Source organism: Buteo buteo, chromosome 15 (genome assembly GCF_964188355.1).
Source record: "Buteo buteo chromosome 15, bButBut1.hap1.1, whole genome shotgun sequence".
In the NCBI taxonomy this organism is placed as follows: domain Eukaryota; kingdom Metazoa; phylum Chordata; class Aves; order Accipitriformes; family Accipitridae; genus Buteo; species Buteo buteo.
The window spans coordinates 25,412,672-25,438,467 of NC_134185.1; the positions used below are offsets into that span (position 1 = coordinate 25,412,672).

The 25,796-nt window shown below is 38.2% G+C and overlaps 1 protein-coding gene across 5 annotated transcripts in view; it reads left to right on the top strand.

The window, feature by feature from the left end:
- SLC22A16 (solute carrier family 22 member 16) overlaps positions 1-25,796 on the top strand; it is a 66,965-nt gene extending 41,169 nt beyond the window's left edge. For all 5 annotated transcript variants that reach the window (XM_075046810.1, XM_075046812.1, XM_075046813.1 and 2 more), the window contains 7 exons: positions 6,906-7,382; positions 9,768-9,885; positions 11,787-12,330; positions 14,251-14,378; positions 14,771-14,880; positions 15,385-15,484; positions 20,686-25,796. In XM_075046810.1, coding sequence (XP_074902911.1) covers positions 6,906-7,382; positions 9,768-9,885; positions 11,787-12,330; positions 14,251-14,378; positions 14,771-14,880; positions 15,385-15,484; positions 20,686-20,895 — 1,687 coding nt within the window. In that variant the 3' untranslated portion in view covers positions 20,896-25,796. The remainder of the gene's footprint in view (positions 1-6,905; positions 7,383-9,767; positions 9,886-11,786; positions 12,331-14,250; positions 14,379-14,770; positions 14,881-15,384; positions 15,485-20,685) is intronic.

Sequence of the window (25,796 nt, forward strand, 5' to 3'; positions counted from 1 at the left end):
ACGTGTTCCCCCCCATCCAGAAGTTACTTTCACAGTAAAGTCAAGAGTGGAACATGTGTATGTAGCTTGGTTGCTTGATTGCAAATCCGGAGCCTTTGTGCCCAGTCCAGTTCCCTGGTCAGTTGAAGCAGAAGGCTGTGCGTTGTGCCGAAGTGGCTGATCCACGAACACACTGTCCTTCTGGCTGGCTGTCCCCCGGCGGCAGTAACCCTTGGCAGAGGGGCAGCAAGAAACAATCGGGGCGTCTTTAATGGCAGCTGCCCTTTCTGCTGTGTGTAGCTGTCCATAGATGAAAGCTATGCTACTAGGCTGTTGAAACCCAGCAGTATTTGTCAACTGGATTATTTTGTCACAAGTGATGACAGAAACCTGATGTGCCTGATGTAGATGGTAAAAAATGAAGATGTGTTGCATTAATTGCGAAAAGAAATTTTTTTTTAAAGTATAGCCCTTAATTCTGTAGCACTAATTCCTGATTTTTACACTGATGTGACTCATCTAAGCTGTTGTACCAAACGTGCAGCAGCGAGCAGCTGACATATTTTTCTTCTTGACTCCAGTGAACAAATGCCGGGCTTGTCTTAATCAGAGGGAAATGTGCCTAAGTTTAATGGGATAGAAGTGTTACAATTCTTCAGAGAATCAGTTTTAAATGATTGTAAGAAGGTTTTGGTAAGTGTCTGCTGTGTCACATTGTCACCAGTGATGATATATAATTCCTGGGGCCTTCCTGATCCCTACAGGCTTTCTTATTCCTGTTGCATCTGTGCTGTTGGTACATTTAAGCTGGATATCCAACACAGCATCTTCTGCCTCTGGAAACGAATTCTGGAAATAACCATCTTCCTGATGTGGGCTGAGACCAAGTCTTAGTGTAGTTTAAACTGCCCTTAGGAGGGAAGGAAGTTCACTCTTGACACTGTAAGTCAAATAAGGCCATGTCTGTTGTATATTTAAGGCTGCTTCCAAATCTGCTCTCTGCACCATAGCAAAAATACTGCTCCTGAGTCTCATTCAGCTCTTTTCCTCTCAAAAAATAAGTGTGTAGGTGTAAGGGCATCACAGCTTTCTGGTTTAGAGTGTAAAGAATGCTGAATGGTTTTTCTCACATTAAAAAAAACGAGGATGGAATACAGAGGTGAAAGTGGTTACTGAACACAAATTCTTTCAGAAATAGTAAATATCTGGAAGGTTTTTTCCACTGAAGCAATCCTGTTGAGTGTACACTGCACAACAAAAACGTACTGTGTTTTCTGACTAAGCAATTTGCTAACAAGATGATTGAAAAGACAAACAGTAAAAAAAAGTTCTTGTAAAACCTGTGGAATAGTACAAATCTTTGCTAATCACAGAACAGCCTTGTGACTCGATCCTACACTAAAAGGATTTTTAAATTTTTATGTTAGCTTTTGATGAGTATCTAGTAATTCCCCCTCTCCTCTTTTTGATGGACAGACAAGCAAACAAATATTATCAGAAACATATTTTATTTAACATAAAATTAGTGTCTAACAACCTAGTGTCTGCACAACTGGTGCAGATCATTTGCATGGATGCAATATAAATTGGACCAAGCAACTAATCTGGCTTGGTTTGGTTTTTTTAATCATTTTCTATTTTTTACTTTTTTTCAAGTTAGGACAATTTCCTAGATAAAATTCACAGCTGGTCCACATAAAAAGTACCACGGCAGCTGAGGGTAGAGTGCACTGTGTCTCAGGGGATGAATAAACAGTGGGAAAGGAGAAGGGAGGAGATACCTTACAGTGACAGTGCCACAGAGGTGTTGTGTCATGAGACTACAGCCAGAGCGATGGTGGTCTGAGATCTAGTTCATTATCTTTGTAGAAGAATATTTTTTCAATTCAGGTAGTGACATTATGATATTACCAGTTGCTTTTCTTACTGTGAGGTATTAAAACTTGTGTGGAGGTGTTAGAGAATGCAAAAGTCTTTTTTACTGTAAGCTGTAAACTGGAAAAAAGAATAACTGAGGAGAAATTTCACAGAAATATTTTTAAGAAAGACTGGAACGTTTTCATGTTGTGTCTTGCTCAAGCTGTTGTGAAGACCGTTTTATGCTCATTTGCCGTCTGGTATTCATTAAGTGTCTCTATACTGGAGCGGTAACCTACAAAGTCCTCTTGACTTCTATATTTGACACTCCTGGCAAGAGTGACAAAATGTGCTTGCCAAATAATTATCTCCCATGGCAAGTCACTGAAGAGATGGAAAAACACTGAGAGAGATTATCATACCTTTGAGTACTGTCATCATGTTTGCAGATCTTAAAAAAAAAAAATGCAAAAAGTGTGTTTTTTAAAAAGAAGAAAATCTATAAAATAGGTTATTGAAAACTACTATTTGCAACAATATACATTATGTAATCTGATGTGTGTATGTGAAGATAACTGGCATATAAAATACCCTTGCTAAAAACTGCCCTTTTTGAGATCAGTCCAGGAAAATAAATCACAGACTTTGTTTTGTTTTGGTGAATTTCGAGAGTATTTATTGCTACTGCAATGGTATTTTCTTACCATTTTGATGCATGAGCAGCAGCGTTCAGGCAAATTTATCTTTTAAAATGGAGTTTGGTGAGGTTACCAAAAGGATTATATTACATGTTTGCCTGCAACAGAGAGATTTAAGCTTAGTAATAAAGGAGTTTCTTATCAATCTGGTGTCCTTAAATTAAGAATTTGGGGAAAAAAGTCAATAATTTACAGTCGGTAGCAAGGACAGCATAGACTAACCTGTGCCTGACGGTCAGTGAAGTGTGTGACCTGTATACGTTCTGCTGCGACCTCCTGCCCCAGCGCAGCCTGCCGCGGGGCTGCTCCAGGCTCCCCCAGCACCAAGTCCTCCCACAAAGAGCAGAAGCTGCTCAGCCCTCGCAGGAGAAACAGCCCCAGGGTTTTAAGGCTGGGGAAGAGCATTGACATGGCCACAGCAAGAGGGCTGAGATAAAACTCATGCACCCAAAGGTCCAGAGGGAGGGATCCCGGGCTAGCAATAGAGCAGGCAGCAGCTTTATGTTCCTCTCGCTCAGCACTGTCTCCTGCCCCAACCTCTGTTCCAGCAAACCCGTGTCTGCCATGAGGCTGGGCCTGTGTCTTTCTCTGTCCCCTTTCAATCTTCAGCTGTTCTGGAAAGCAAAGTTCAATGCATCTATAGTATTCTCCCATCCCACGTATCATCCTTCCTACATATTTTTCATGCTTTCTATATGTTGTCACTAACAGCCTAATTAATTGCTTTTTGGTAACGATGAAAGTTAACAAATATCCTGACCTCTACGCAACTGTTCTTTCTAGAAGAAAAGCTCTTCCTACCCGCAGGAGTTTCGTTATGCAGCTGATAAGGTTGGGCTTTTCAATCTAGCATCAGTGGAGACACTGTTACAACACTACTGTAGTCGGCAATGAATTTTGCCTTCACAGCACAAGACGGCTTTCAGGGTATTTTTTGTGGGGGTTTATATATATATACACACAGAGAGAGGCTTAGCCAGCCCATTGTGGAATTTTACTGGAGAGAGCAGCAGGTAGTTTTTACAGGCAGGGGAGCAGCCCACTAGTGTGGTGGCAGCCCATTAGTGTCGTGTGGGATGCCTTCAGCCACTGGTGCTGCCAAACACTTTTCTAACTTCACATCAGGCCTTATTCTCCTGTATTCCTGCTCCCCCTGCCTGATACTTGGCTTTTTTATTGAGCAGTTAGAGGTCAAAAACTGCAGTGCAATCCATCCTGCAGGATTCTGCAACGACATGGCCATTTTGCTGTCAAAACACATGTTTTGCTGTTCTTAAATGAAGTCATAAACAGCATAAATTATGTCTATTAATGTACATCTGGCATTCTGTTTGACTTTTTGTGTTTGCTTAGCATAGGTGCTGCAAATTAGGTAAGAAAAATAATGACACTATAGAATGGACTTCTTTGTTGGAACTGAATAAGGTTTTCATAACACTGAAAATGGAAGAACATTTTTACAAGAATCAGTTATATCTAGTTCTAAGTTAAACCCTTCAAAGATGGGTGAAATATGGCATGACACAGATATTTCTTTAAAATAAATCCTTTATTGCTTTTTATAGAGGTGGAAACTGTTCTACAGGACACAAAGGAAAAATGAGGAAAGGGTAAGGGACTGTAATTTATATAGCTTTAGAAAGTAACTGGAGGGGGATAACTGACAATTCTGCCCGACGAAGTGATAAAAGACAAGGAAGATTTATTCAAGGTTGCACAAGGATATTTTATAAGCTGTTAATAGTCTTACACTGGAAAAGGGGACATCAAGATTAGGTTTAATGAGAAACTTTCCAACAGAAAGATTTGACAGTGGAGCAGTCTGTCAAAATGGCTGTTGAAGTATGATCACAAGAAGTGTTCAGGAAGAGATAAGATAAAACTCTCGAGGGAGCAGTTAGTGCAGAGATTAGCTAGACCTGATCCAAATCATAGCCCTGGTGATGCTCTTGGGATTTGGATTTTTAAAAAATAATGTAGTGTGTTGATTCATGCCATCTTCTCTGTCCATATCCTTACAAGTTGTTATCTTCTTTTAAGCCTCTCCAACAAGAAAGGGCATAAATGTATTTTTCCTGCTCACTCTTACTGGGTAGAAAAGAAATGATGAACCTGATGTTTCTTGTACTGCGAGAGATAATTAGGAAACTCAAGAAGAATGTATGGGAGTTTGCATAATGACAGATATTGCAAATACTGGGGATCCTGGTTCCAGGTATGCCACTTTTTATTAGCTAGTAGAGGATGTAACTACACAGCTTCTAGGGATTAAATTTGCTAATTTGCGACAGGTCTTCTAGTCCTGATTTCAGTCATTCTGCATACTGCAACAATAGCCCAAGTTGTCGAATTTGGTCTTGCTCTGCTATTTTTAAAATGAGTTCATGTGTTTTGATGGGAACAGTTAGGATGAAATTAGAGAAGAGGAACTAAAAAATGTTGTTGACCACATTTGTCTGCATTAATAGGGGGACAAAGCTTACATTTCAGAATAACCTTTGCTTTTTTGTGGTCCAGGATATCCCCAAAGCCTTTCAGAGCTGTTTTAGCCTTGCTTTGATTTATGGCTAGCTGCTTAGTCCTCAAGAAGCAGTTCTCTTGAGAGGGGATCAATAGGCTTAACGGATGCTGTGGTTATGTTCAGTTTCTCTTGACCCTATCTCTCACGAGGTTTGTTGGGAAAGAACAGCACAGCATCTGTGTGAGGATTGCTTTACAGCATCTTTAAGAGGGAAGTGGAGCCAGCTTTTGAGCTGCCTCGGTGGGTTTAGCAATTCACCCCTGTCCTCAGACTGCTATGGAAAAGTCAATAGAGTTGTTGTCAAGAGAAAGGGGGATAAAAAGCGCTGCATCTGAACAGCAACAATGCCATTGGAAAGACAGGATAGGCAACTGGGTTTACATTTACCAAGGAAAGAAATAAGAATCACAAGATAAAAGGCAGAGGAGAATAAGGATGGTGGATGGAGTTAGGTTATACAAGAGAACTGTTTAATTGGAAAGGTTAATTGGACATTAAGACAATGTATCCGGAAATTTCTGTTTAAATACTTTGGTTATAGAGAGTTTAGAAATTAATTAGAAATTGTGATAATAGATGATTTAAAAGTCCTAGGCCAGGTACCGTTGCAATCTTTATTACAGGAATTCAAGGCTAGATTAGATACATTTTGGAGAGGAGTGATCTAGAGGTCGCATTTGTTACGGGGATTGAATTGCTCTGACTTTTCCCAGAAGACATTTCAAGGCAATTGTTTTTTAGGCATCATTTCCTGTAACTTCTGCAGAGTTAACCTCTGATCATTTAAAAAAAGCTGCTTTTTGTTTCATACTGTCAAGGCCCACTGCATACTGCAGTAAGGGTGTATATATAGAAGCTCATTGAATGCTTCTTCAAATTAGTGCAATTGATTGGCCTTCAGGAAATAAAAAGTGGAGGAGAAACCAAAGCTCTATTGTTTTTTCTGAACAGATGTTGTACTAATTATGTGCATAATTTTAACATTTAATTGAGGAAAAGACTCCTTATGCTTAGATTATCAGAAACTGTCTAGAATTTGCAGTCAGTGATACTAGAGTTCATTGCAAGTCTTTTGAAATTCAGAATACGTGTGCAATTTATATGCTAAGGTTTACTTGTATCTCAAGCATGTTTTAAAAGCTGTTAAAATTTAGGCTATGCATAAGACATTATTTTACCATGTTTACTTTATGATACAATCTTTAATGGATAACTGTACACCCTGTTTAAGCCAAAACCCAACCCAGTTTACAGCTATGTTTTGGTACAAAACATTTCACACTGTTCAGATTCTATCTTCCTCTGCATGTTCTACATGTATTCTCTCTTTGTCTTTTGGAGGCAATAGAGAGAGATGGAAGATAGATAGAATACAGTTGTATAGATACAATTAGGTGAAATGAAGGGCGTAATGTCTTTGGTTTGTTTTATTTGATGCACATATCTCTATCCCTCAGGACCTGAGGTTGCAACATTTTGTTTTTTCTAACCATTCCAGTAATCTAAGGCCTTATTCTGGCATGAGGTACTGCACAGAACTGGAGGGTGGAAGGTTGCTTCAAACTAAGTGCTTAAGTTCAGGATTGTTTCTTTTTAAATGGTCTTCTCTGTGTATGGCTAAACACATGACTAAGAGCAGTGTTTATTTCCTGACAATAGATTACTGTGGATCTTTTCTTATCTTTGGTCTCTTGCAGGGCTTAGCTAATATTGAAGCAAAACTATATAACAAAACACTAGAAACTTTAATGATGTCTCCATTTACTGATCCTAGCAAAACAATTATGTTGATTTTTGTTTTCATGTATAGAGGGCTTTTCTTCAGTAAACTTTTTTCTTTCCCTTTACAGGTTTCAAGCATGTGTTTATTTTGCATCTGTCTTTCAAGCTATGTCATGTGGTATCCATTACTTAGCATCTGTGTTCATGGCTGTTACTCCTAACTTTGTATGTGGGATCCCTGGAAATGTGAGTAGTGTTCTTTTCTACAACTCTTCTGAATCGAGTATAGAGGACCTCTGGACACTATGGACATCAACAGAAAATTACATTGTAGTCCAGCTGGAAAATGGAGAAATTTGGGAACTTAATCAGTGCAGCAGGTTCAAACGAGAAGTCACTTTGGATCTGGCATATGAATACAAAGGCAACAAGTCCAAATTTCCTTGTTCTGATGGATTTCTCTATGATGACACAAAGTGGAAGAGCACTGTTGTTACGCAGTGGGATCTGGTCTGTGACCGAGAATGGCTTGCAAAATTAATCCAGCCTACATTCATGCTTGGAGTCTTGATTGGAGCAGTGATTTTTGGTGACATTGCTGACAGGTAAAGTGCCATCCTCTGAAAATTGTAGCTTCAAACTGTAGTAACTCCATGTATATCTACCTGTTTTGTTCTCTTCATTCATTGTGTATTCATAATTGTGTATTCATAATTATATATTCACAATTTAGGAGGTTTGGATATTGTTTTATTCACATATGTGTTTAACTCAATTTCTTTTTCCAATAGCCAAGTACTAATTTTAAAATGTATTTGCAAATAATTTGCTTTTAGATTTTTTCCTACTTTATATCATCCATTGTGCTAGGCCTTGATGCCTTAGATTGCCCTGTGCAGCTAGTATTTGCTCTTACATTAATTAATTTTTTTTTTTTTAACAGGTATAACAATAGTTAGTGGTAATAGCAACAGTAAAACCTGGGAGTAGATTTTCACCTCATTTTCCGTGAGAGATTCCTCATGGAAACAGAGATTTTTATTTCTGGATATGATAAACAGCTGAAGGGCTACTGGAAAGTTAAAAATCATTTATTTTAAAATCACAAATTTCCTAACCTCTGACATGAATACAGCTCTGTGGGGCTGTTAAAAAGGGCTTTGAGGGTTTGATCAGGCCCCACGTTCTTAAAATAAACACGCATACACTATTTTTCCGTGCTGTCCGATTGTAGTTTTTCCCTGAATGCTTAGCTTAAACTTCAGTCTCTTGAAGGTTAGTCCAGATAGGAGGAAAAATGCTTGTCAGTGAGCTGTGCTGTAGTTTCACTTGTTTACCCGCATGTACGAAGCTCTGTTTGAGCGCAAGGAGAGTCAGTCGTGGAGGGACTGAGCCCGACAGCCCCTTGCTCGTGGTGCCAAGGCTGTCCCTCAGCCCGCTCCCCTCTGGCGCTTCCTCCCTGGTTGTCACCCCAGGTCACGCACGGACATCCAGCAGCAGAGCTGCACTCAGGAGCAGTAGTGAGATCCAGGATGTACGTCTGCATCCTCCTGCTTCTCTTGGGGTTCTCTCTCAGCACAAACACACGTATTCCTACCTCTGAAGAATGCCCAGCTGTGACCCTCTATCCATATGAGAGTCAAACGCCTAAGCTACGTTGTGCTTGGTTTTGTCTGGGACAGTTTATGTACCTGTGTTTTTTCTTTGAAGGCTGGTTTAGTGTTATTTATCTCTTTCTATAAAGGAGCTTGTTAACTAGCAGCTCGGTTAGGTGGAGGGTGACGTTTTATCCCACAGCTAACAGTATAAGCAGAAAAAGGAGACCAGGCTTGTTCTTTTTTGATTTTCCTTCATTAGCACAATGCTACGATGTGACAGTTACAACATGGGAATGCAGAAGTAAAGATGATCTTGTTTCAATTTGGCTTTTAGAACACATGGAATCAATCCTGCCTCCCGATCCGAGGCTTTGTAAAACCATATTTAATACAAAACCAGAATATAATGCCAACATTTGTTCTGCGTCCCTTTAAATCGTTCATAGCTTTATTAATTAATACTCAGATGTGATTTATAATGTTACCATCATATTGTTCTCATTTCCATTAATTCAAGCTATGGACAGCCAGTTAAGATAATACACACATTCTGAGTTGCAGATTTACAGCTGTAGATTTTACAGCTGAAAATTATTATTTTCTGACACATCCTGGCTGGTGGGAAATAAGTTTGTGGGTTCCTCCCATTCCCAATTAACAGATTTCCCAACAGAAGAGCTCTGACAGCTAAGACTCACTGGGATCTCTTCTGGCAGGGATCAGAGACCAAATGAGCATGACTCCAGGTCAATGTTGGAGAAAAATAGGAGTTGTTTTAATGTACTACCAAATACTCATAGAGAAAAATCAACAAAGGAGCCCACACCCCTGAAGTCCTCAGACTCTCAGTCTAAATGTAATGTCCACATCTGTGAAAAGCTGTTCGGAGTGGAGTAGATGATAAGAGTCGCAGAGAATATTAGGGAAGATAGATTACTATCCAAATTGGTTGTTACTTTGGCGAGAGATGGCATGTATTATCACAGCTAACTTTTGTTGGAAATTATTAACTAGACATTACTTACTATAAAATATCTGAAAAAGCGAGTCTTACCTACTGTCCTCATAAATAAGACAGAGTAAATTTCCAGATTAGTTATGTAGAAGTTAAACTTGAAACTGGAGGTGAGCATATGTAATGCCCACTTCTGCACATTGCTTCCAGCCAAGAGTTGTGGAATGGAAGTTCTGTCCATAGGAGCTTCCTTTTTCTTGAAAGTTGGAATTACTGAAAAATTACTGCAGGTAACTAAACCAGAGTTTCTGTGGTGAGTGAAAGTATCAAGTACCGTATCTTCAGAATCACTTCCAGATAGGCTTTCTGGAGTTGCAGGTGTATTTTAGTAGAATGTTTGTGGTTATTCATAATTTTATTACTACTGTGATTTGCAGACTGGGAAGACAGCGTGTTATATGGTTCACAAGTGCTGGTCAGTTTGTATTTGGCATCGCAGTGGCCTTCACATTTGACTACTACAGTTTCGTGATTGTGCGCTTTCTCCTTGCTATGGTAAGAAAGAATGTTCACCCTGGCTCTTTTTATGTGTTATTTCCTACCCCTTCTGAGGAAAACATCCCTTTTGTTATTATTTCCTCCCCTACTTCATTATTCTAAAGCCCCCTCTGTTGCACTTATTTCAGCAGAGCAGGGAGAGTCTGAATGTTCTTGGACCACAGCACTTTTCCTCTTTGAATTAATAGAAAGCGTCTGTATGAAGCAGTGTTTGGTACTTCCTCCATCCCAACCTCTGCTGGACTGGTAATTAAATACCAAGTGTAAGCAGCAAACCCTGCATTCTGCATTGCAGCTGTCATGGCATTTCTCTTTATTCTTAAAAATGGAGTATATTTTTCTTAAAATAAAAAACCTATAAGTATGATTTTTATCTCTACCATTTTGTGTGATGGAGGAGAGATGCACATTTTGTCTTCCATGCATCTCTTTGGTCTTTTAAGCTACATCTGGAATACTAAATACATAGGTACACATGTTTAACACCTAGATGTTTATACTGTACTTAAGGGTATTCCAGTGTATGTGTTTATGCATATCTATACGCATACTTTTATATATATGTATGACATATATCTGATATCTATTCAATATTTATACATAGTAACCAATTTTAAATTACTATTTTACATCCAAAAGTATATTTGTAGTCTTTCACTATATAATGCATAAAGAAATTAGAATGCTATCACAAGAAAAATTATGTAATTTATTTAAAGTAGGTTAGAAATTTGAAAATAATCACATAATTGATTTTATTCCTGCTGACAGTACATTAGTCAAGACAGGACCTTGCATCTGGAGCTTCTTTTGCCTGATTAGAGCTCAGAAGGATTTCCTAGCAGGAAAAACTGCATGGGCATTTCAGCCTTGAACAGTGAGATCAATAGGAGTCCCTCTACTGACTCCCTTGGCTGTTGATGCTAGGGGCTGTGGCAATTTAGAAAAGTGAAAAACTCTGACCAGACCAATGCTGTAGGTTTTAACTTCCCACTGGGACTGATTTGTGAGATGGAGGTCTAAAGCTCTAGTCCTGTGCCGCTGAGATCAGCGCAGCTTTCCTATCAGGTTCAGTGGGTTCAGAATCAGAGATTATTAACTGGAATGTTCTGGTTTTTAACCAGAAAATAGTTTAATCAAAGCAATATACTGGAATATTTTCTAGTCTAGATTTTCTAGCTGTGTTTTGAAATGTTTTGAGATACCAAGAGTTTGACTGTTGCTAGAGAAATTGAAATATATATATATTCACTTATATATATATGTATATATTCAATGAAGAAATACTATAATGCAGAACATGCCAGTAATTGCATTGGCTAGATAATGTATGAGGACCTATAACCATATATATGAGATCCTCTTCCAACATTGTAAAAATTTGATTTAATGAGATAATTTACAAGGGTGTGGAAGGTAATTCTCAGTAAATTTGCCATTCCCTGACATACAGATTATTAATAGTCTACTTAAAAGCTGAGGTCAAGATTTTCAAAGTGGCAATTACTTCAGGGGACCTCATTTTCCCAAGTGTCCGGTTTGTGATGTCATTAAGAGACCTGATTTTTGGAGGTGAAGGGCTTAGTGACATCAGCAAATTAGGCTCTTTTTCAGGTGTCTGTCGCTGGCTCTCCTCCACTACAGAGAAGCATCCAAAATCACTTAACATTTTTAAATACAGTGTCTGGGCAGTCTGAAAGTTTTGAGTGCACTTTTTCTCCAGTTGATTTGTTTTCAGGGTTGCCTTTTTTTCTGTCAGTGTGGGACATGCCAGTGCAGTGGCAATTAAGCATACGCAAATGTGGAACACTGTTGGCTGTTTGTTTTTACCGCTGTTGCACAAGGAGAGTAGATACAAACCTCACTCTTTTTTTTTTCTCTCTCTCCCATCCTCCCAGGTTTCAAGTGGCTATCTGGTTGTGGCTTTTGTTTATGTGACTGAATTTGTTGGCATAAAAGCACGAACCTGGGCTTCTATGCATGTCCATGCTTTTTTTGCTGTGGGAATTATGGTTGTGGCACTCGTGGGATATTTGGTTCGGACCTGGTGGGTCTATCAGATATTTCTCTCTATAGCAACTCTTCCCTTTGTCTTGTGCTGCTGGATGCTCCCAGAAACACCTCTTTGGCTCCTGTCAGAGGGAAGATACGAAGATGCACAAAAAGTAATTAATATAATGGCAAGATGGAATAAAGTAAGCACTCCTTGCAAAGTTTCTGAACTGTGCTCAGTCCAACAAGATGATCTGGTCAGAACAGGTGACAATGACACATCCTCAACAAAGAAGCACAACATCTTAGACCTGTTTTGTAACTGGCACATTGCAAGAAGGACCATCACAGTCTGGCTGATCTGGTTCACTGGAAGTTTGGGGTACTACGTCTTCTCCCTCAGTTCTGTCAGTCTAGGAGGCAATGAATATTTAAATCTCTTTCTCATAGGTAAATATTTTTGTACCTTATTCTGTTTGTGACAGAACTAGAACATAACATTTAGAAATGTCTATAGATTTGACAGCAGATTTTTTAACTTTGTTCATTCAATTATAAACCTTGTTCAAAAAGTTTCTTGCTAACACTTCATAAAGTTGACTAACACAGGAGGAGTATTGTTCACTCCAAATCTCACCGTTTTGGGAAAAAAAAAGATAATTTAAAATTTGTTGGTGTACAAAATTCTTCTCTGTCTTTGTGATTGTAAAACCATATTCTGCTTGTCTCCTTTTTGCCCTGCAAGCATGTAGCAGATCCACATAAACACCAAGGGAAGCAGACCAACAACACAAAATTCACACAGCTCTGTTAAAGGCACAAACTAGGAAAATGAGAGGAAAAAAAATATTCCTTTAATCACTTAGAGTCATGATATATTGAGTCTGTCTGTGTAGAAAATGGATTCATAATTCTCAAAAGCAAGAGTAATTTTAGTTTTCTCAAAAGTTTATTTTTAATTTAGTTGTAGTATTCTTTTAATTTTGTCAGTCTGATTGTAATCTTCCTCTGGTATGTAAGTTGTTTATAAAAGCGGCTCAGTGCATTCAAGGCCTGATCCAAAGTTTGTTAAGACCAGTGGAAATATTCCATTGACTTCAGAAGACCCTAGATCAGGCACGCAGCTCTGCGCCAGCAAAGAATTAAATCATGTGGTTTGCTTTATGCAACTGATTACTCTCAGTAAAGTGAACATGACTGTTCATGTACACAAGCACACAGAAGGACTGGGGCTCTTGTGAATTCTGTTTGTGTTGTTGCATACTATAGCTTATTGGTAGACTGATGCATTGAAGAGTGGCTGTTAGTGTTGCACAGATAACTAAGCTGTTAGAGTGGAGTAGAGTGTGTAAATCACCATATACATCCCTTCCAAAAATATTTTAGCAGACTAACACTGAATAATTGCAACCTGCTTTTACCTACACAAGCCCAAAAGATTGTTTCCCAATATTATAAGTGTATTGACATACTATACGTGATTAGTAAAGGAATGCAGCATATTTGTGCAGGGCTTGTATCTTATGTTCTTCCTTGATTTTACATTGGATATAGTAGCATTATTCATGAGCAAGTTGGATAAAAACATGTCTGAATTGACTTAGGCTCAATATAGTTTGTCTAGGGGCAAATCATGCTTACAGAGGGTTTGTGAACAGTCCTAGTCAAATGCCAGTTCCTTCAGAGCTGCTGAAGTTTTTCTCTGGAAAGAGACATTAAGAAGAGAAGATCTAAATAAGAGTGGGATATTGTAAGCAGCTGCCCTCTTTTTAATGGAGAAGAGAGAAAGCTGGAACCGCACTCTCTGTATTTGTGGAGCTGACCCAGAAAACCAGACCTGGAGAGACCTTGCTTGCCTTTTACGTTGGGGTGATTTGGGGCTGAAGCTGGGGGAGGTGCCCGTGGCTTCAGTTCTGTGCCCAAGTGGAAGCTGGCAAATCCCGAGAGGTGTGTCCGTGGGACACTAGCAATATTCCTTGTGGGCATGCTTAAGCTGTTGATGTGGAAATACCTGAAGCAGAAGAGCTGCAAATGGAGAGCTTTCAGTCACAAGTGCCAGTGTCATAAAAGCAGAACCGTGGCCTTGCTGCTTTCTGTAATTTTCCACCCCAAAGAGAACAGAGCTGCTCTGCGCTGTGAAACCCACTTCCTTTGTCCTTCTCCATCCCCCACGACCGTATTTTAGACTGTGTTTTCTGCCTTCTGTTGCCATTTCTGTTACCAAATGAACTAGCCTGACACACTGGTTATCTCTGGATTTCACTTATTTATTACCCCTTAGATTAAATTAATCCTCATAAAGGGGAAGTTAGAGTTATAACATGAATATGTGTAATCATGACTTAAAACGAAATAATTTCATACTGACAGGTGCTGTGGAGTTGCCTTGCTATATCATTGCTTGCATTGGGATGGACAAACTGGGAAGGAGAAACACACTCATTCCATTCCTTATTTTAAGTGCACTGATCTGTGTTTTAATTATGTTCCTACCTCAGGTTAGTCACATATTGTTGAAAGTGTTCCTGTAGTAGAAATTGATTTTAAAGGCTCTTAAGTCTGTAGATGCAGCTGCTCTTTCTAAATCATATAGTTGCTTAAAGGCTGTTTTTAAATTGCAGCTGCCAGTCTAAGATAGATTTCTGTATTTTCAGTACAGGATTCACTATCATTTCTGGAGTCACGTGTAAAATGTTCCCAGGGCTTCAGTGAACCAGGACTGGTAAAAAGTGAAATGGACACTAGTTACTTATTGAGACCAATTTTTAAAAAAGCAAGCAATAAGTATTGCTTATTGTTTAAAGAAGGGTCACAACTTTTGAAAGATGTAAATCAAGTTTGGAACAGTGTTATTTTCTGGTATTTATTTTTCTGTGCTCTCTTTCAATAGGATTTCAATATATTAATTATCTTAGCAAATATGGCTGGAAAATTTTCAATAGGTGTGGCATTTGGCCTCATATATCTCTACACAGCAGAACTGTACCCAACGATTGTAAGGTAAGAACTTTTGCCAGTTATGTATTTTTCATTACTTTGCTGTTATTTCCTTTCTTTTGTTATGCTCCTGTGCCAGATCCAGCAACTCTTGGCATCAGTGGTGGTAGTCTGAAAGACTTGGGATGGGATGAGTGCTTCAGCTGCTTCAGAGTTGCCTAGTGTTTGGCTGTACCATAAATTTGTGTTTATTTCTCATTCCATGTGCATTGATTGGTTTCACTGGGGAACTAGAAGAATACTCAATACTTTCTTAAACATTATTTATGCCTTTCTTAAAAGTCCTGGTTGTTCATCCTGTGGTCTATGCTGAAGGATTGTATTTTTAACCTTAATTATAGAAGCAGCTGAATTTCACTACAATATAAATTTACATTGGTGTAGCAATAGCTTCCTAGTATAATTGTTTAAAGACACGTATCCTACTGATGTTTTAAGTGTCTGTGCATTTCTGATTGTTTCCTTTATCTGCCAGAATTCTTATCAAAGTCTTTGTTTTATGTGTAGGTCACTTGCTGTTGGAAGCGGAAGCATGATGTGCCGTGTGGGTAGTGTGGTTGCTCCTTTCTGTGTATATCTGAGAAGCGTTTGGATTTTCATGCCACTTGTAAGTATTTATTTCAGTGGTGAATGTTTCTGGTTTTGAAAAGGCATATGTGTCACTTGTTTTCTCAGGAACCAAAAGCTGAACTTTCATTTTGAAAAGGAAATTGAGTGAACCATTCTTGTTCTAAATTTTAAGTCTCGAAGATTAGTAACTTCATATTGTTAAAAATATGCAGCTAAAGCAAAAGGGAGACTTTGAGTCACTGAAATCTCCTGAAATGTTTTTATGATGGAAGATGTAAAAATACTTATGCCCTGAATCCTAGTATAAAATTGATAAAAATATTTTCCGTAAAAATATACTTCATCTGCCATGTAACATTTAGGAAGTCTCTTAGTCCATACTTCTTTATTCTGCAGGCCTAGCAGTTCTTGTCCATGCTCCTGATTTATTCTTGCCCTTTTTCAAAGGCGTAGTCCTTCCATTCTTGGAATTCTCCATGGGTGGCTGTTTTTTCTTATATTATTCCTTAATCTTTTCCATGGCTTCCCTGGGACATTGCATCTTTGGAATAGCCTTCCAAAAGATCAAGAATGTCTTATACTTACTATACTTGGTCTTCACAGCTGTCCCAAAGCTCCCTTTTTGTGTTTTTCGTTTACAAGAACTGAACAAAACAATTCATAAGGTGGAAAAAGAGAAGCAAATGGTATATTGATGAGGTTCATGGTGACTTTGACAAGCAACAGAACCTTGAATTCATTAAGCACATCCTACTTGTAGGTAAATCCAGGTCGTGCTACCATTAGGTTTTGTCTCCTACCACCAGTTGCCGCAGGAAACCAGAGGTGGGACCATTCCTTCATGGGCTTTGGGCATTGTGTCTGCATTATGGAGCTTCAGATCCATTTTGGACAAAATATTTTATGTATTTTCTGCTCGCAGATGAATCACATTTCTTCATTACAATTCTGTTATGAAGCATTTGCTGCTTAGAAATCCTGCAGCTATTCAATCCCTTTTTTCTCTTGAAAGATAGCTTATGCCCATATATGTAAAAACAGAAGGAATTCCGAAGTTTATATTAAAGCTTTAAGTAGAGAAGAGTTTATTAATTATTTAAAAATAGTTTGAGTTCTTTCAAAAACCCCTAAGGGTTCACTGTGACTGGCACACCAATATTATATGTAGATTATACAGGTCAGAAGGTGAAAATGTAATGGGATGTGTCTTTAACCTGGATTCTTACTCTAATTTTGTCTACCGCATTGGAATTCCCTGAAAAAGTGGCATCATGTCCTTTTGATTTTGCAACTGTAAAATCTTCAATTATAGATGCTAGAGATTGGCTTCAGAGAATTCTCAGGAAGCCGTTTCATTGTTTAAATTAATTACTTTCAGTTGTTTTGGATGAAAATTAAGAGAATGAAGGAGACCACAAATTAATTTATTCCCTCAAGCTCCTAAAAAATGTTTTCTTTCTTAATAATGGCCCCATACAAACCAAGATATCATCCCAGAAAAGATGAAGAAACACTTGCACAACAGAGTGGTCATGGGAGAACATTCTTTTTCTCTTGTCAGTGTTTTGCCTTTACTGGCTGAGATAAGCTTTATCTGTGCAGAAGCGCTGCATTTAAACCACAGATGGGGAATGCTCAAACATGCTGGAGAGCAGTGCAAATGACAGTATAAACAGAGGAATTATTTCAGCTATGAACAACTCTCAGTGTACAAAAAGTATCCAGAGTATTTGTAGAGTTGTGTAGTACTACACAGTGAACAAGTTTTCGTTATTAGCTCCTATTATAAAAATGTTTGTCAGATTATTAAATAGGCTTGTCTTGAGTTGGAGCATAGCATGCCAAGTCTCAGGTCATCTAAGTGTTTTGGAATGGAAATGAAATGAAATGGATTACATTTGTAAGTAAGCTGATATACATCAAGTTCATCTATTGTATACACCATATATTGTCAAGAAGTTACTACTGCTATTCGTTTGACAGTCTGCCTCATGTACAGTTATGCCACCTGTGAGCGATGCAAGCATCTCATTTGAATGCCTGTAAATCTTGAATAACTTGCCAAGTATGTTTTTCATGTGACAACTTTCTAGAAAACTTACAGTAAAGCAACTGTTCCATGTATAACCTATTTCTGTTTCTCAGCTGTTAAGAATTATGTTCTGGTAGCCCTTTAACAGACTTGATTGTTCTGTCTGATAAACCATAAATTATAAATTTAAAAAAACCTCCACTGAGGTCAGTAAAGTTAATGCAAATCCTACGTCTAATACTGGTGGATTTTCAGGACAATATTTAACCTTTTTTTGTTGAAGTAGGAATTTTGTAAATAAGATCACATTTTAAATTGGTTCAGAGCCATCAGATGTGGGTATAAATATAAATAGCAGACTAGAATAATCATTTGTTCTCAGAAGTAAAAGTATTATTTTGTAGGGATATTTAATTCAAATTATCTCTTGTTCTAGACTAAATATATTAATTCCTGATCTTAGACCGCTGTGAAATTAATATTGTTACTCCAGGTAGGGAGGAGGACATATGAAAAATAGTGGTAAACCTTTTTTTGAAGTTTTTTATGGTAGCTGTTAGAAGGTGCTGGCTGTACTGAAGTGTTGGGAATACTGTGAGAGTTTGACTAAGCAGAAAGTCAGATTTCAAATTAAGACCCTGAAAAAGCAATGAATTTAAGCTGGTACTCCTGTGAAGTTAACTTCAATGGAGATTAAACATACTTAAATACTTCGTATCATAGTACATACACTTTAATCCATAAACATTTAATTAATTGACTATATCAGAAGAACATTTTCTGATGCTGAATTATATATGTAAAATAGTACATAAATACAAAATGCACACATTTGTTATGAGCAAGCAAAGGCCTAAATTATGTCAGATGCCTCATTGTTATGAGCAAGCAAAGGCCTAAATTATGTCAGATGCCTCATTGTTATGAGCAAGCAAAGGCCTAAATTATGTCAGATGCCTCATGAAGAAGCATGCTAAGATAAGACTGCAAAAGGCTTGCTTTGACTAAATGTAAGTAACTTCATTTATAAGTGTGGTTACCACCCCTGAAGAGGTAGATGACATTTGAGAAGTCCTTTCATCAATATACTATGACTTAATTGTTTCACATTCTGTCTTTTGTAGGAGATATTGGAAAATGCTTTGTAGGGTCAGGGAGAAAGGAAACACACTGAATTAGTGGGCATGCAGCAGCTTTCACATTGTAAAAAAGAAAGCTAACGTCGCGGAATAGACTTAAGAGAGCTGAGATGAAAAGACAGGAAAGATGGTGGTGTGTACGCTTACAGAATAGTGAGAGTTTGCAGGGGAATACGAGGTAGGTTCATGGGGAAGGAAAACATGAGAAGAATACAAAGTGTCTAAAAGACTAACTGAAACAGAGAAGACACTCATACTCAAAGCACACAGTGTTGCTTTAACCTTGTTCTGTTGGCCGTCAGTAATGACCCTGTTCTCATAAACTCCAACTGTATGGGTGTCCGTAAACTTCAATAACCTTTACAGCCCTCAATATCCTCAAATACAAACTTATGACAGCCTAAAGGGTGTGCATAAGAGAGGTTACTGTGAAATAGCTGCCATGTGTCAATTCATCCTGTCTTGCCATGGCAGAAAATCATATTTTACTAGTGGAGAAGAGTTTTGACAGTCAGAGGTGAGACTTTCATATTTTGGAATAGATTTTTAAATATCACTCCTGCCACATATATATGTCTACAAGGATTTCCCTCAGTTTGTCACTCAGTGCCATTTCGTCTGGTCCTATTACTGCTAGGATTTTTTTTAAATTTTTCATGGTAAGAGCATGATTATTTCATTTTCACTGTAGTTTGTACTATTCAACAGTATTTTGCTTAATTTTTTATTTTGTCAGCCTCTAATGCAAGTGCAAAAAGGAGTGTATGCAACAGTGTGAATTCTGCTTCTCAAAAGAGTGCTTAGGACAAACTGTCCTCTTGTTTCAGAGGGGAGCGGAAGCAAAAGCAGCACAGTGCATGTGCATGAAAATAGCACTGTTCAAGGTTACAATGGAGAATTCCAATTTTAAAGCACCTTTCTGACTTGAAGAGAAAGTCGGGTTTAGCTGCAGATGGTAGCTGGCCAGTTCTTGTCTCAATCTCTGCGTGAGAGACACAGGCATAATAATTCCAAATGTTCTCTCTCACACTTGGAAAGAAAGTATTAAACAAGCAGGACAGACCTGAGAAGCAGTATAGAGCAAGATAAGGATAATACAGTATCAAAGTGCACAGTCATAAAATGGAAAAACACTGAGGCCAGGCATGATGTACTGTGTGGAAGCATTTCTATCAAGAGAGATTTGGGTCATTTATAACCTGGTGTTGGAAGAATGTCAGGGTTTTAATGCTGTTTTGTACTTAAAAGGAGGAAACTGTGAATTGTTCTCATTGAACAAGACACAGAAATTAAGGGAAAGAAAAGATACTTCTGGAGCATGTGTGTGCTTCTGTATCTACCCCACATGATCCTGATCCTTGCACCACACATGCTAACGTAAACTGTTGTTACGGAACTGTGTACACCATGGACAAATCCAGGACGCGATCCCAGTAGATGCCAGTCAGTAGATGCCTGCACCCCTAACAGCTCTTTGAAACTCAGTTTGGCAAAGTATTCCTGTTGAGAGCTCGCTCATTATCTGCTCAAGAGCTCTCCTGAGCAGGGATGTGCACTTTTGTGGCTCCAGGCCGATGAGCCATGCTGAGAAATTCTGACATGGCTGTGTGCAGGAGGAACGGGAACACAGGTACAGGGGGAATACGTTCAGGAGCTGGAGTGCAACTTGAGATTACAGGTGGCAGGGAAATTGTAGCACTATGAACATGCATGTAAAAATAAATGTATGCAATCCTAGAATCAGTTCTTAATTACATACCTGATAGTAGAAATACCAAATGAAGATATATGTATTGTTTTCTCAAACAGAATTATTCCTCCTTGCACTGCATTGATCCTTTGTGAACAAAACACTTGAGTTGCTCTTCATTAATTCTGCTGCATAATCTTTCATTTATGCAACAAAAAAAGGCAGAGCTTTTATACAGTCAACATTTAAGACTTACAATCTTTGCTTTACATTACAGTTCCTTGTGCTTTATTTTAAATGTACTCTCAAGCAAGATCAAAGATATGCATAACTTGAAAGACATTTCTACCTTTACAGCTACTGTTTATTTTTTCTAGTTGCTTGTTGGAATCATGGCTCTTCTGAGTGGAATATTAACAATAATGCTTCCAGAAACACTGGGAAAACCATTGACTAATACTTTGGTGGAAGCTACAGAAATTGGAAGAAACAAGAAAAGCTGCTCAGGAAAGACTCCAGCACACAGTGGTACAGCGTTAGAAAAGATAGAGATGTTTGGTCAAGAAGCAGTCAGCACTGAGAAATAAAGCAACAGCAAAATGGTTGTTGCCAATTTTAATCATTATCTAATTTATAAGATCTTTTTATTCAAGAAATGTGACTATTCTATAATAACTGTGCCTTTTACTTTGTATCCAGTCTTGCCTTTTCAATAGAGCAAGTATATAAAACCTTTTCCACGTGACTGAGGTACTGCAGAAAATTTGATGAGATTTCTAAAGCCCTTGTCAAACTTACCCAGACTTTAGAAAACCTGTCTGACTTACTGTGACCAGTTGGAATGATTAGTCTAGGTGTTGGAAGCTACCTGATTACACATATGTAAAAAATATGCCAATTCTTTGCTTCACATTTTCTGCAGTTAGATTTGTGAACCCACTGCAAAAGTGCCCTGTCTGCTCTCGTCCTGTTGCAGCTGACGGTTATAGGCTTGAGACTTCAAAACATGGTACACTGGGAGAGTCATAATTCAAGAGAGAAGCCTTAACATTGCATCAAGTCATGTCAATAATTTTAAACTTAAACTAATCTATTCTTTTTTTTCAAGTTTTCTACTAGAAAAGGTGCCATTGCTAACAAAGGAAAGTATTCTGTGGAACAGCTTCCAACTGAAAAAATAATACTAAGTTTGCAAAATGTGCAAATAGTTTGTATATTCATTCTGTTGAATGGCAAATGTATTTTTATTACTGGTTTAGAAAACATGTTCACTGGATCTACTGCTGTCTTAGTAAGTTCTTTTTAGTTTAGGTAAAACTAAAATGCCTGATGCCTTTGAAAGTCATATTCATTCCAGACCATTATTTCAGTGCTCCTCTTCTCACTTATTTCAGCTCAGATCTAGCATCAGACTGTTCATAACCTTTAAGAGCTACACCAGCAACTTTGCCAAATGCCTCCATCAAGGCCTTCTCAGTCCTCAGTGGAAAAGAATAAATGGCATATGGGTCTTATTCAGGCTCTCTGCACAGAGGTGGACTTAGTTATTAACAAATGGTTAGTAGGCATGGTATCTACACACCATTTTTCTCATAGATCAGCTGTCTGTAGCTCATTTTTTCTTTATACCACACAAAATCAGTTAGAAAAATATAATTTAAAAAATGGTAGCTGGAGGACACTGATCATCAATAGAAGAGTTACCAGTTACTCTAGTAGTTTTAGTCAAAGTGTCTGTAAATGTCCCACTGTTGCTACACCTCATGTGTGCATCAACACTTACTTGCTGGTGCAGCGATTCTGCCTTATGACTGTGGACCACAGAGAACTGGTAGATAGGAATGCATCATTCTGGCTGCTACTTTTATGGCTTTCTGTCCCATCTCCCATTTTCTAGTCTACCTCCAGACCTGGGGGTTTCTTCCTTGCCTGAGAATCTGTATCCTCTTCGCTTGGCCACCTTTCATTTGAGGGGAGCAGTACAGGAACTTTCTGTGTGTCGAGGTTCAGACAGCCCTCTCTTGCCTGGGCTGTGTAAACCCTGTCAGCCCTGGTTTGAAATCAGAATTTTTCTCATCTTAGACACATACTCTCATGCTAGCTGGTGTGATCTCATCAAAACATGTCTTCCTTGTTTACTTCTTTGACATGTACCCCCCCCAAAAGACATCTGTATTACTGTAGATAAATATTCTATATGCTGTAGAGCTTAATGGTCACATTTTTCAATTCTATCTGCACAGTCATATTAGTTTCAATGACTTCTGAAACCAGAATAATGGTTTATATCCCCTTATAAAAGATTTTTTTCTTCACTGTACTGTTCTAGAGTGTCAAATAGCGTTGTTGGTCCTGATATTAGGACAAAATCGTATCCTATATGAGGACTAACATGCTTTGAAGCAAGCAAAAACCAGTAAGTTTAAGTTCAGGGAGTGTCTGTATAATGATTACATGGAAAGCAGAAAGGAATCTCTATGCTCCCTTCAATTCTGTGGGTGTTCCAGTACTTGCAGAGAAAACCTCCAAAGAGAACTGCATAGGATATTATGGCTTCTGTCCAGATATATTACTTCCGCAAAAGCATGTGCTTAACCTTACTTGCATGAGTAATCACATCCTTATTCAGATAATGACTTGAATACATACTTTGATAACTGAAGATAGGATTACTCATATGCTGTGGTTTTTTACTTTGCTGACTTTGATGACTGAAGATAGGATTACTCATATGATGTGGTTTTTTATTTTGCTGAAGAGCCGACCTAGTATTCTTCCACTGCTTTGAGATCCCCCTTCACTTCCCAGAGCAGAACTCTCATCTGCAAGATCTGTTGTGAAACTCTGCATGCCCTGCCTTAAACAAGGGTTTAATCATGCTAAAAACCCAAAATGTCATGCAATACACCTAATAAGGAATTAAACTGGTGCTGTCTGACATTACAACCACCCTCCCCTCCTCCAAGTAATTACATTATTTTGGGGTTCTTTCACACTGATGCTCCTTCTTTTATTAGTACAAGGTCCTATCTTGAACTCCTTAGTCTTGAGTGCTGGGGACAGTAATCTATTTCTAACAAGGTACTAAAGAACAATTAAAATTAATTTTTCTACTTCCTTACCTGCCGAATAACTGATTTGAGGGTTACCCTGCTAAGAACAGTCAATGCATGTTCTGTATTCCTTTGACTTGAGGGATTCAGGAGCTGGTCATCTGTAATCCGTATACATAAGGTAAAGAAAAAAAGAAAAAAGCAAAAACTTAAATGCACAGTGATACTGAGCAATGCTTACAGGCTAGAATTTAATGATGATTCTAAACCACAGTGTAGCTTGATGGCTTTTAACCCCGAAAGCCAGTTCCTCCTGTCACTGATGTCTGTTGGTATTTGGTCTTTGATTCAAATGAGACCTGCATTTCCCTGAACTAATGTTACTTTTTTTCCTGGAAATAAAAAGTTTATTGATCTACAGGTACACCTTTTGTGATTTTATGCATGAATAGCTTAGAGGATGCCTTGGGGTATCCTATTCTTTAACCTGAGGAAGCATATTACTGTAAAAAAGGGAATAGCATGTGTCTATATGTTTCTAGCATTTCTGTTTGCTTGTTTTTTCCATATGGACAAAAATATGTTTAACCCTAGTCATAAATTATGAAGGTAGCGTAGACAGGGTGGGTTATTTCTTTCTCTTAAATATTCATAGAATAGCTAAATCCTGTCACAAGAGAGCACTGACTTTGAGAACAAATGCTTCTGTTCCTGTGGGGCATGTTTTCCTCTCATTGCTCATAAAAAGAATTCCTTTTCATAGTTTCTTATCTGAGTCCTTAAGTTCTTTTATGTTTGTATTTGTCATCTCTATCTTAGCACAAATTTATTGTGCTGATCAATGTCTCTGGAGTTACATAATGGTTTTATGAGATAGTGGGTTAGAGTTCTTATCTGTCTTAATTGCTGTTCACTATTACACCATGGCAAATTTTTTTGTCCTAAATTTGATATCATATTTTATTAGACAATCTTGCAGTTTGTTAAGGACATACTTTCTGGGTTGAATATAGGAATGAGAGCAATTATCATTAGTTTAATGATAACTAAGGAAAAATAGTAAGTAAAATGTGTTTGATATTTTGAATCTGTATTTTAAAAGTATGTGAAAAGATGTATTTTCTACTTTAACAGTTCACTCCAATTTCTTTGTGCAAATGTCTGTAGTTTAAACAACTCTGTAGAAAAAAAATAACTATGCAAACTATGTGCAGTCCGTCAGATGCTTTGGGTGGTACCCTGAATGTCTGAACAAGGGGCTGAATTCTGCCTGAAGGCTGAGGGCTTTTGTGTAATGGCTCTGTGGAAACAGAAGATGGTCTGACATCCCAGCTCTGGGATGGAGCGGAAGACTCGTTGGCATTCTCCTGTATCTTTCACAGCTTATTTTTCCAACTCCTTAGGTGCAGTCACTTAGGAAGCCTCTGCAGCATTGGGCTCAGCAGCATGCAAAGCCTGTGAGTGCCTTTCACAAGGGTTTATAAAAAGGTGAGGTCACTTGCGCCATGGAGGCATGATGCCAGAAAGGTATTTGTGGCTGTGAAAAGGAGGGTCTGGGTTCATCCTGTGCCCTTTACAAACATCTTAAAGGTGCTTGTCTGAATCCCAGAACAGGTTTACAGGGAAGAAATTAAACTCAAAGATTAAAAAAAAAAAAAAAAAGTCTTGACAAAAGAACAGTCAAGCAATATCTGCATTGTTACATCTCTCTTGAAGAAAGATTAAAGCACATCTATGTACTGGTGACCTAATAATTTTGTACAAGATTCTGTACCAGGTGGAGTGTGCATTTTGGTAATATGGGGGAAGTATGTACTCATAGGAAGGAGTTTGTTTGCCCAGAATATGTGGATTTAATACAACATATGTTAACGGGTTTTTAATGTGTATTTATTATCTGCAATTATGTGCAAGAATAAAATAAAACACACATTATTTAATCTTTACACCTTTACAAAATTAATGAACTCCTATCACAACTCTCGGTTTGGTACATGCTGCCTTGTAGGAGCTGGGCTGGCGCTTCGGGATGGAGATCCCATGGTTAAGGCTGGCAAGTATCCTGTGCGAGTCTTTTCCGTGTTTGTGTTTGCAGGTGTAAACCAAGGTTTGGGTGATGTGTTAGGCGGTGACTATGACAAAATGCATGTTAAAAATGTGACATGTTTTGCATTTCAGTTGCAGGAAGAATATGATTCTTTTTTTTGCCTTTATTTGTATAAACTGGCTGGGGCAGTAGTCCCTCAGACACAATCCACAGTGACAAAAATAGCTGCAGTATTGTAGAATGGGTATGAGTTGATCAGAAAAGAGAGTAGGTCACTTATAGGAATGACAAAAGAATATAACTTGTAACCACTTGGTGTTCAGTGGATGTGAAAACTAACTTCCTCATGCAGGAATTGGAGTGGGCAGACAGTGCAAATAAAATTAGA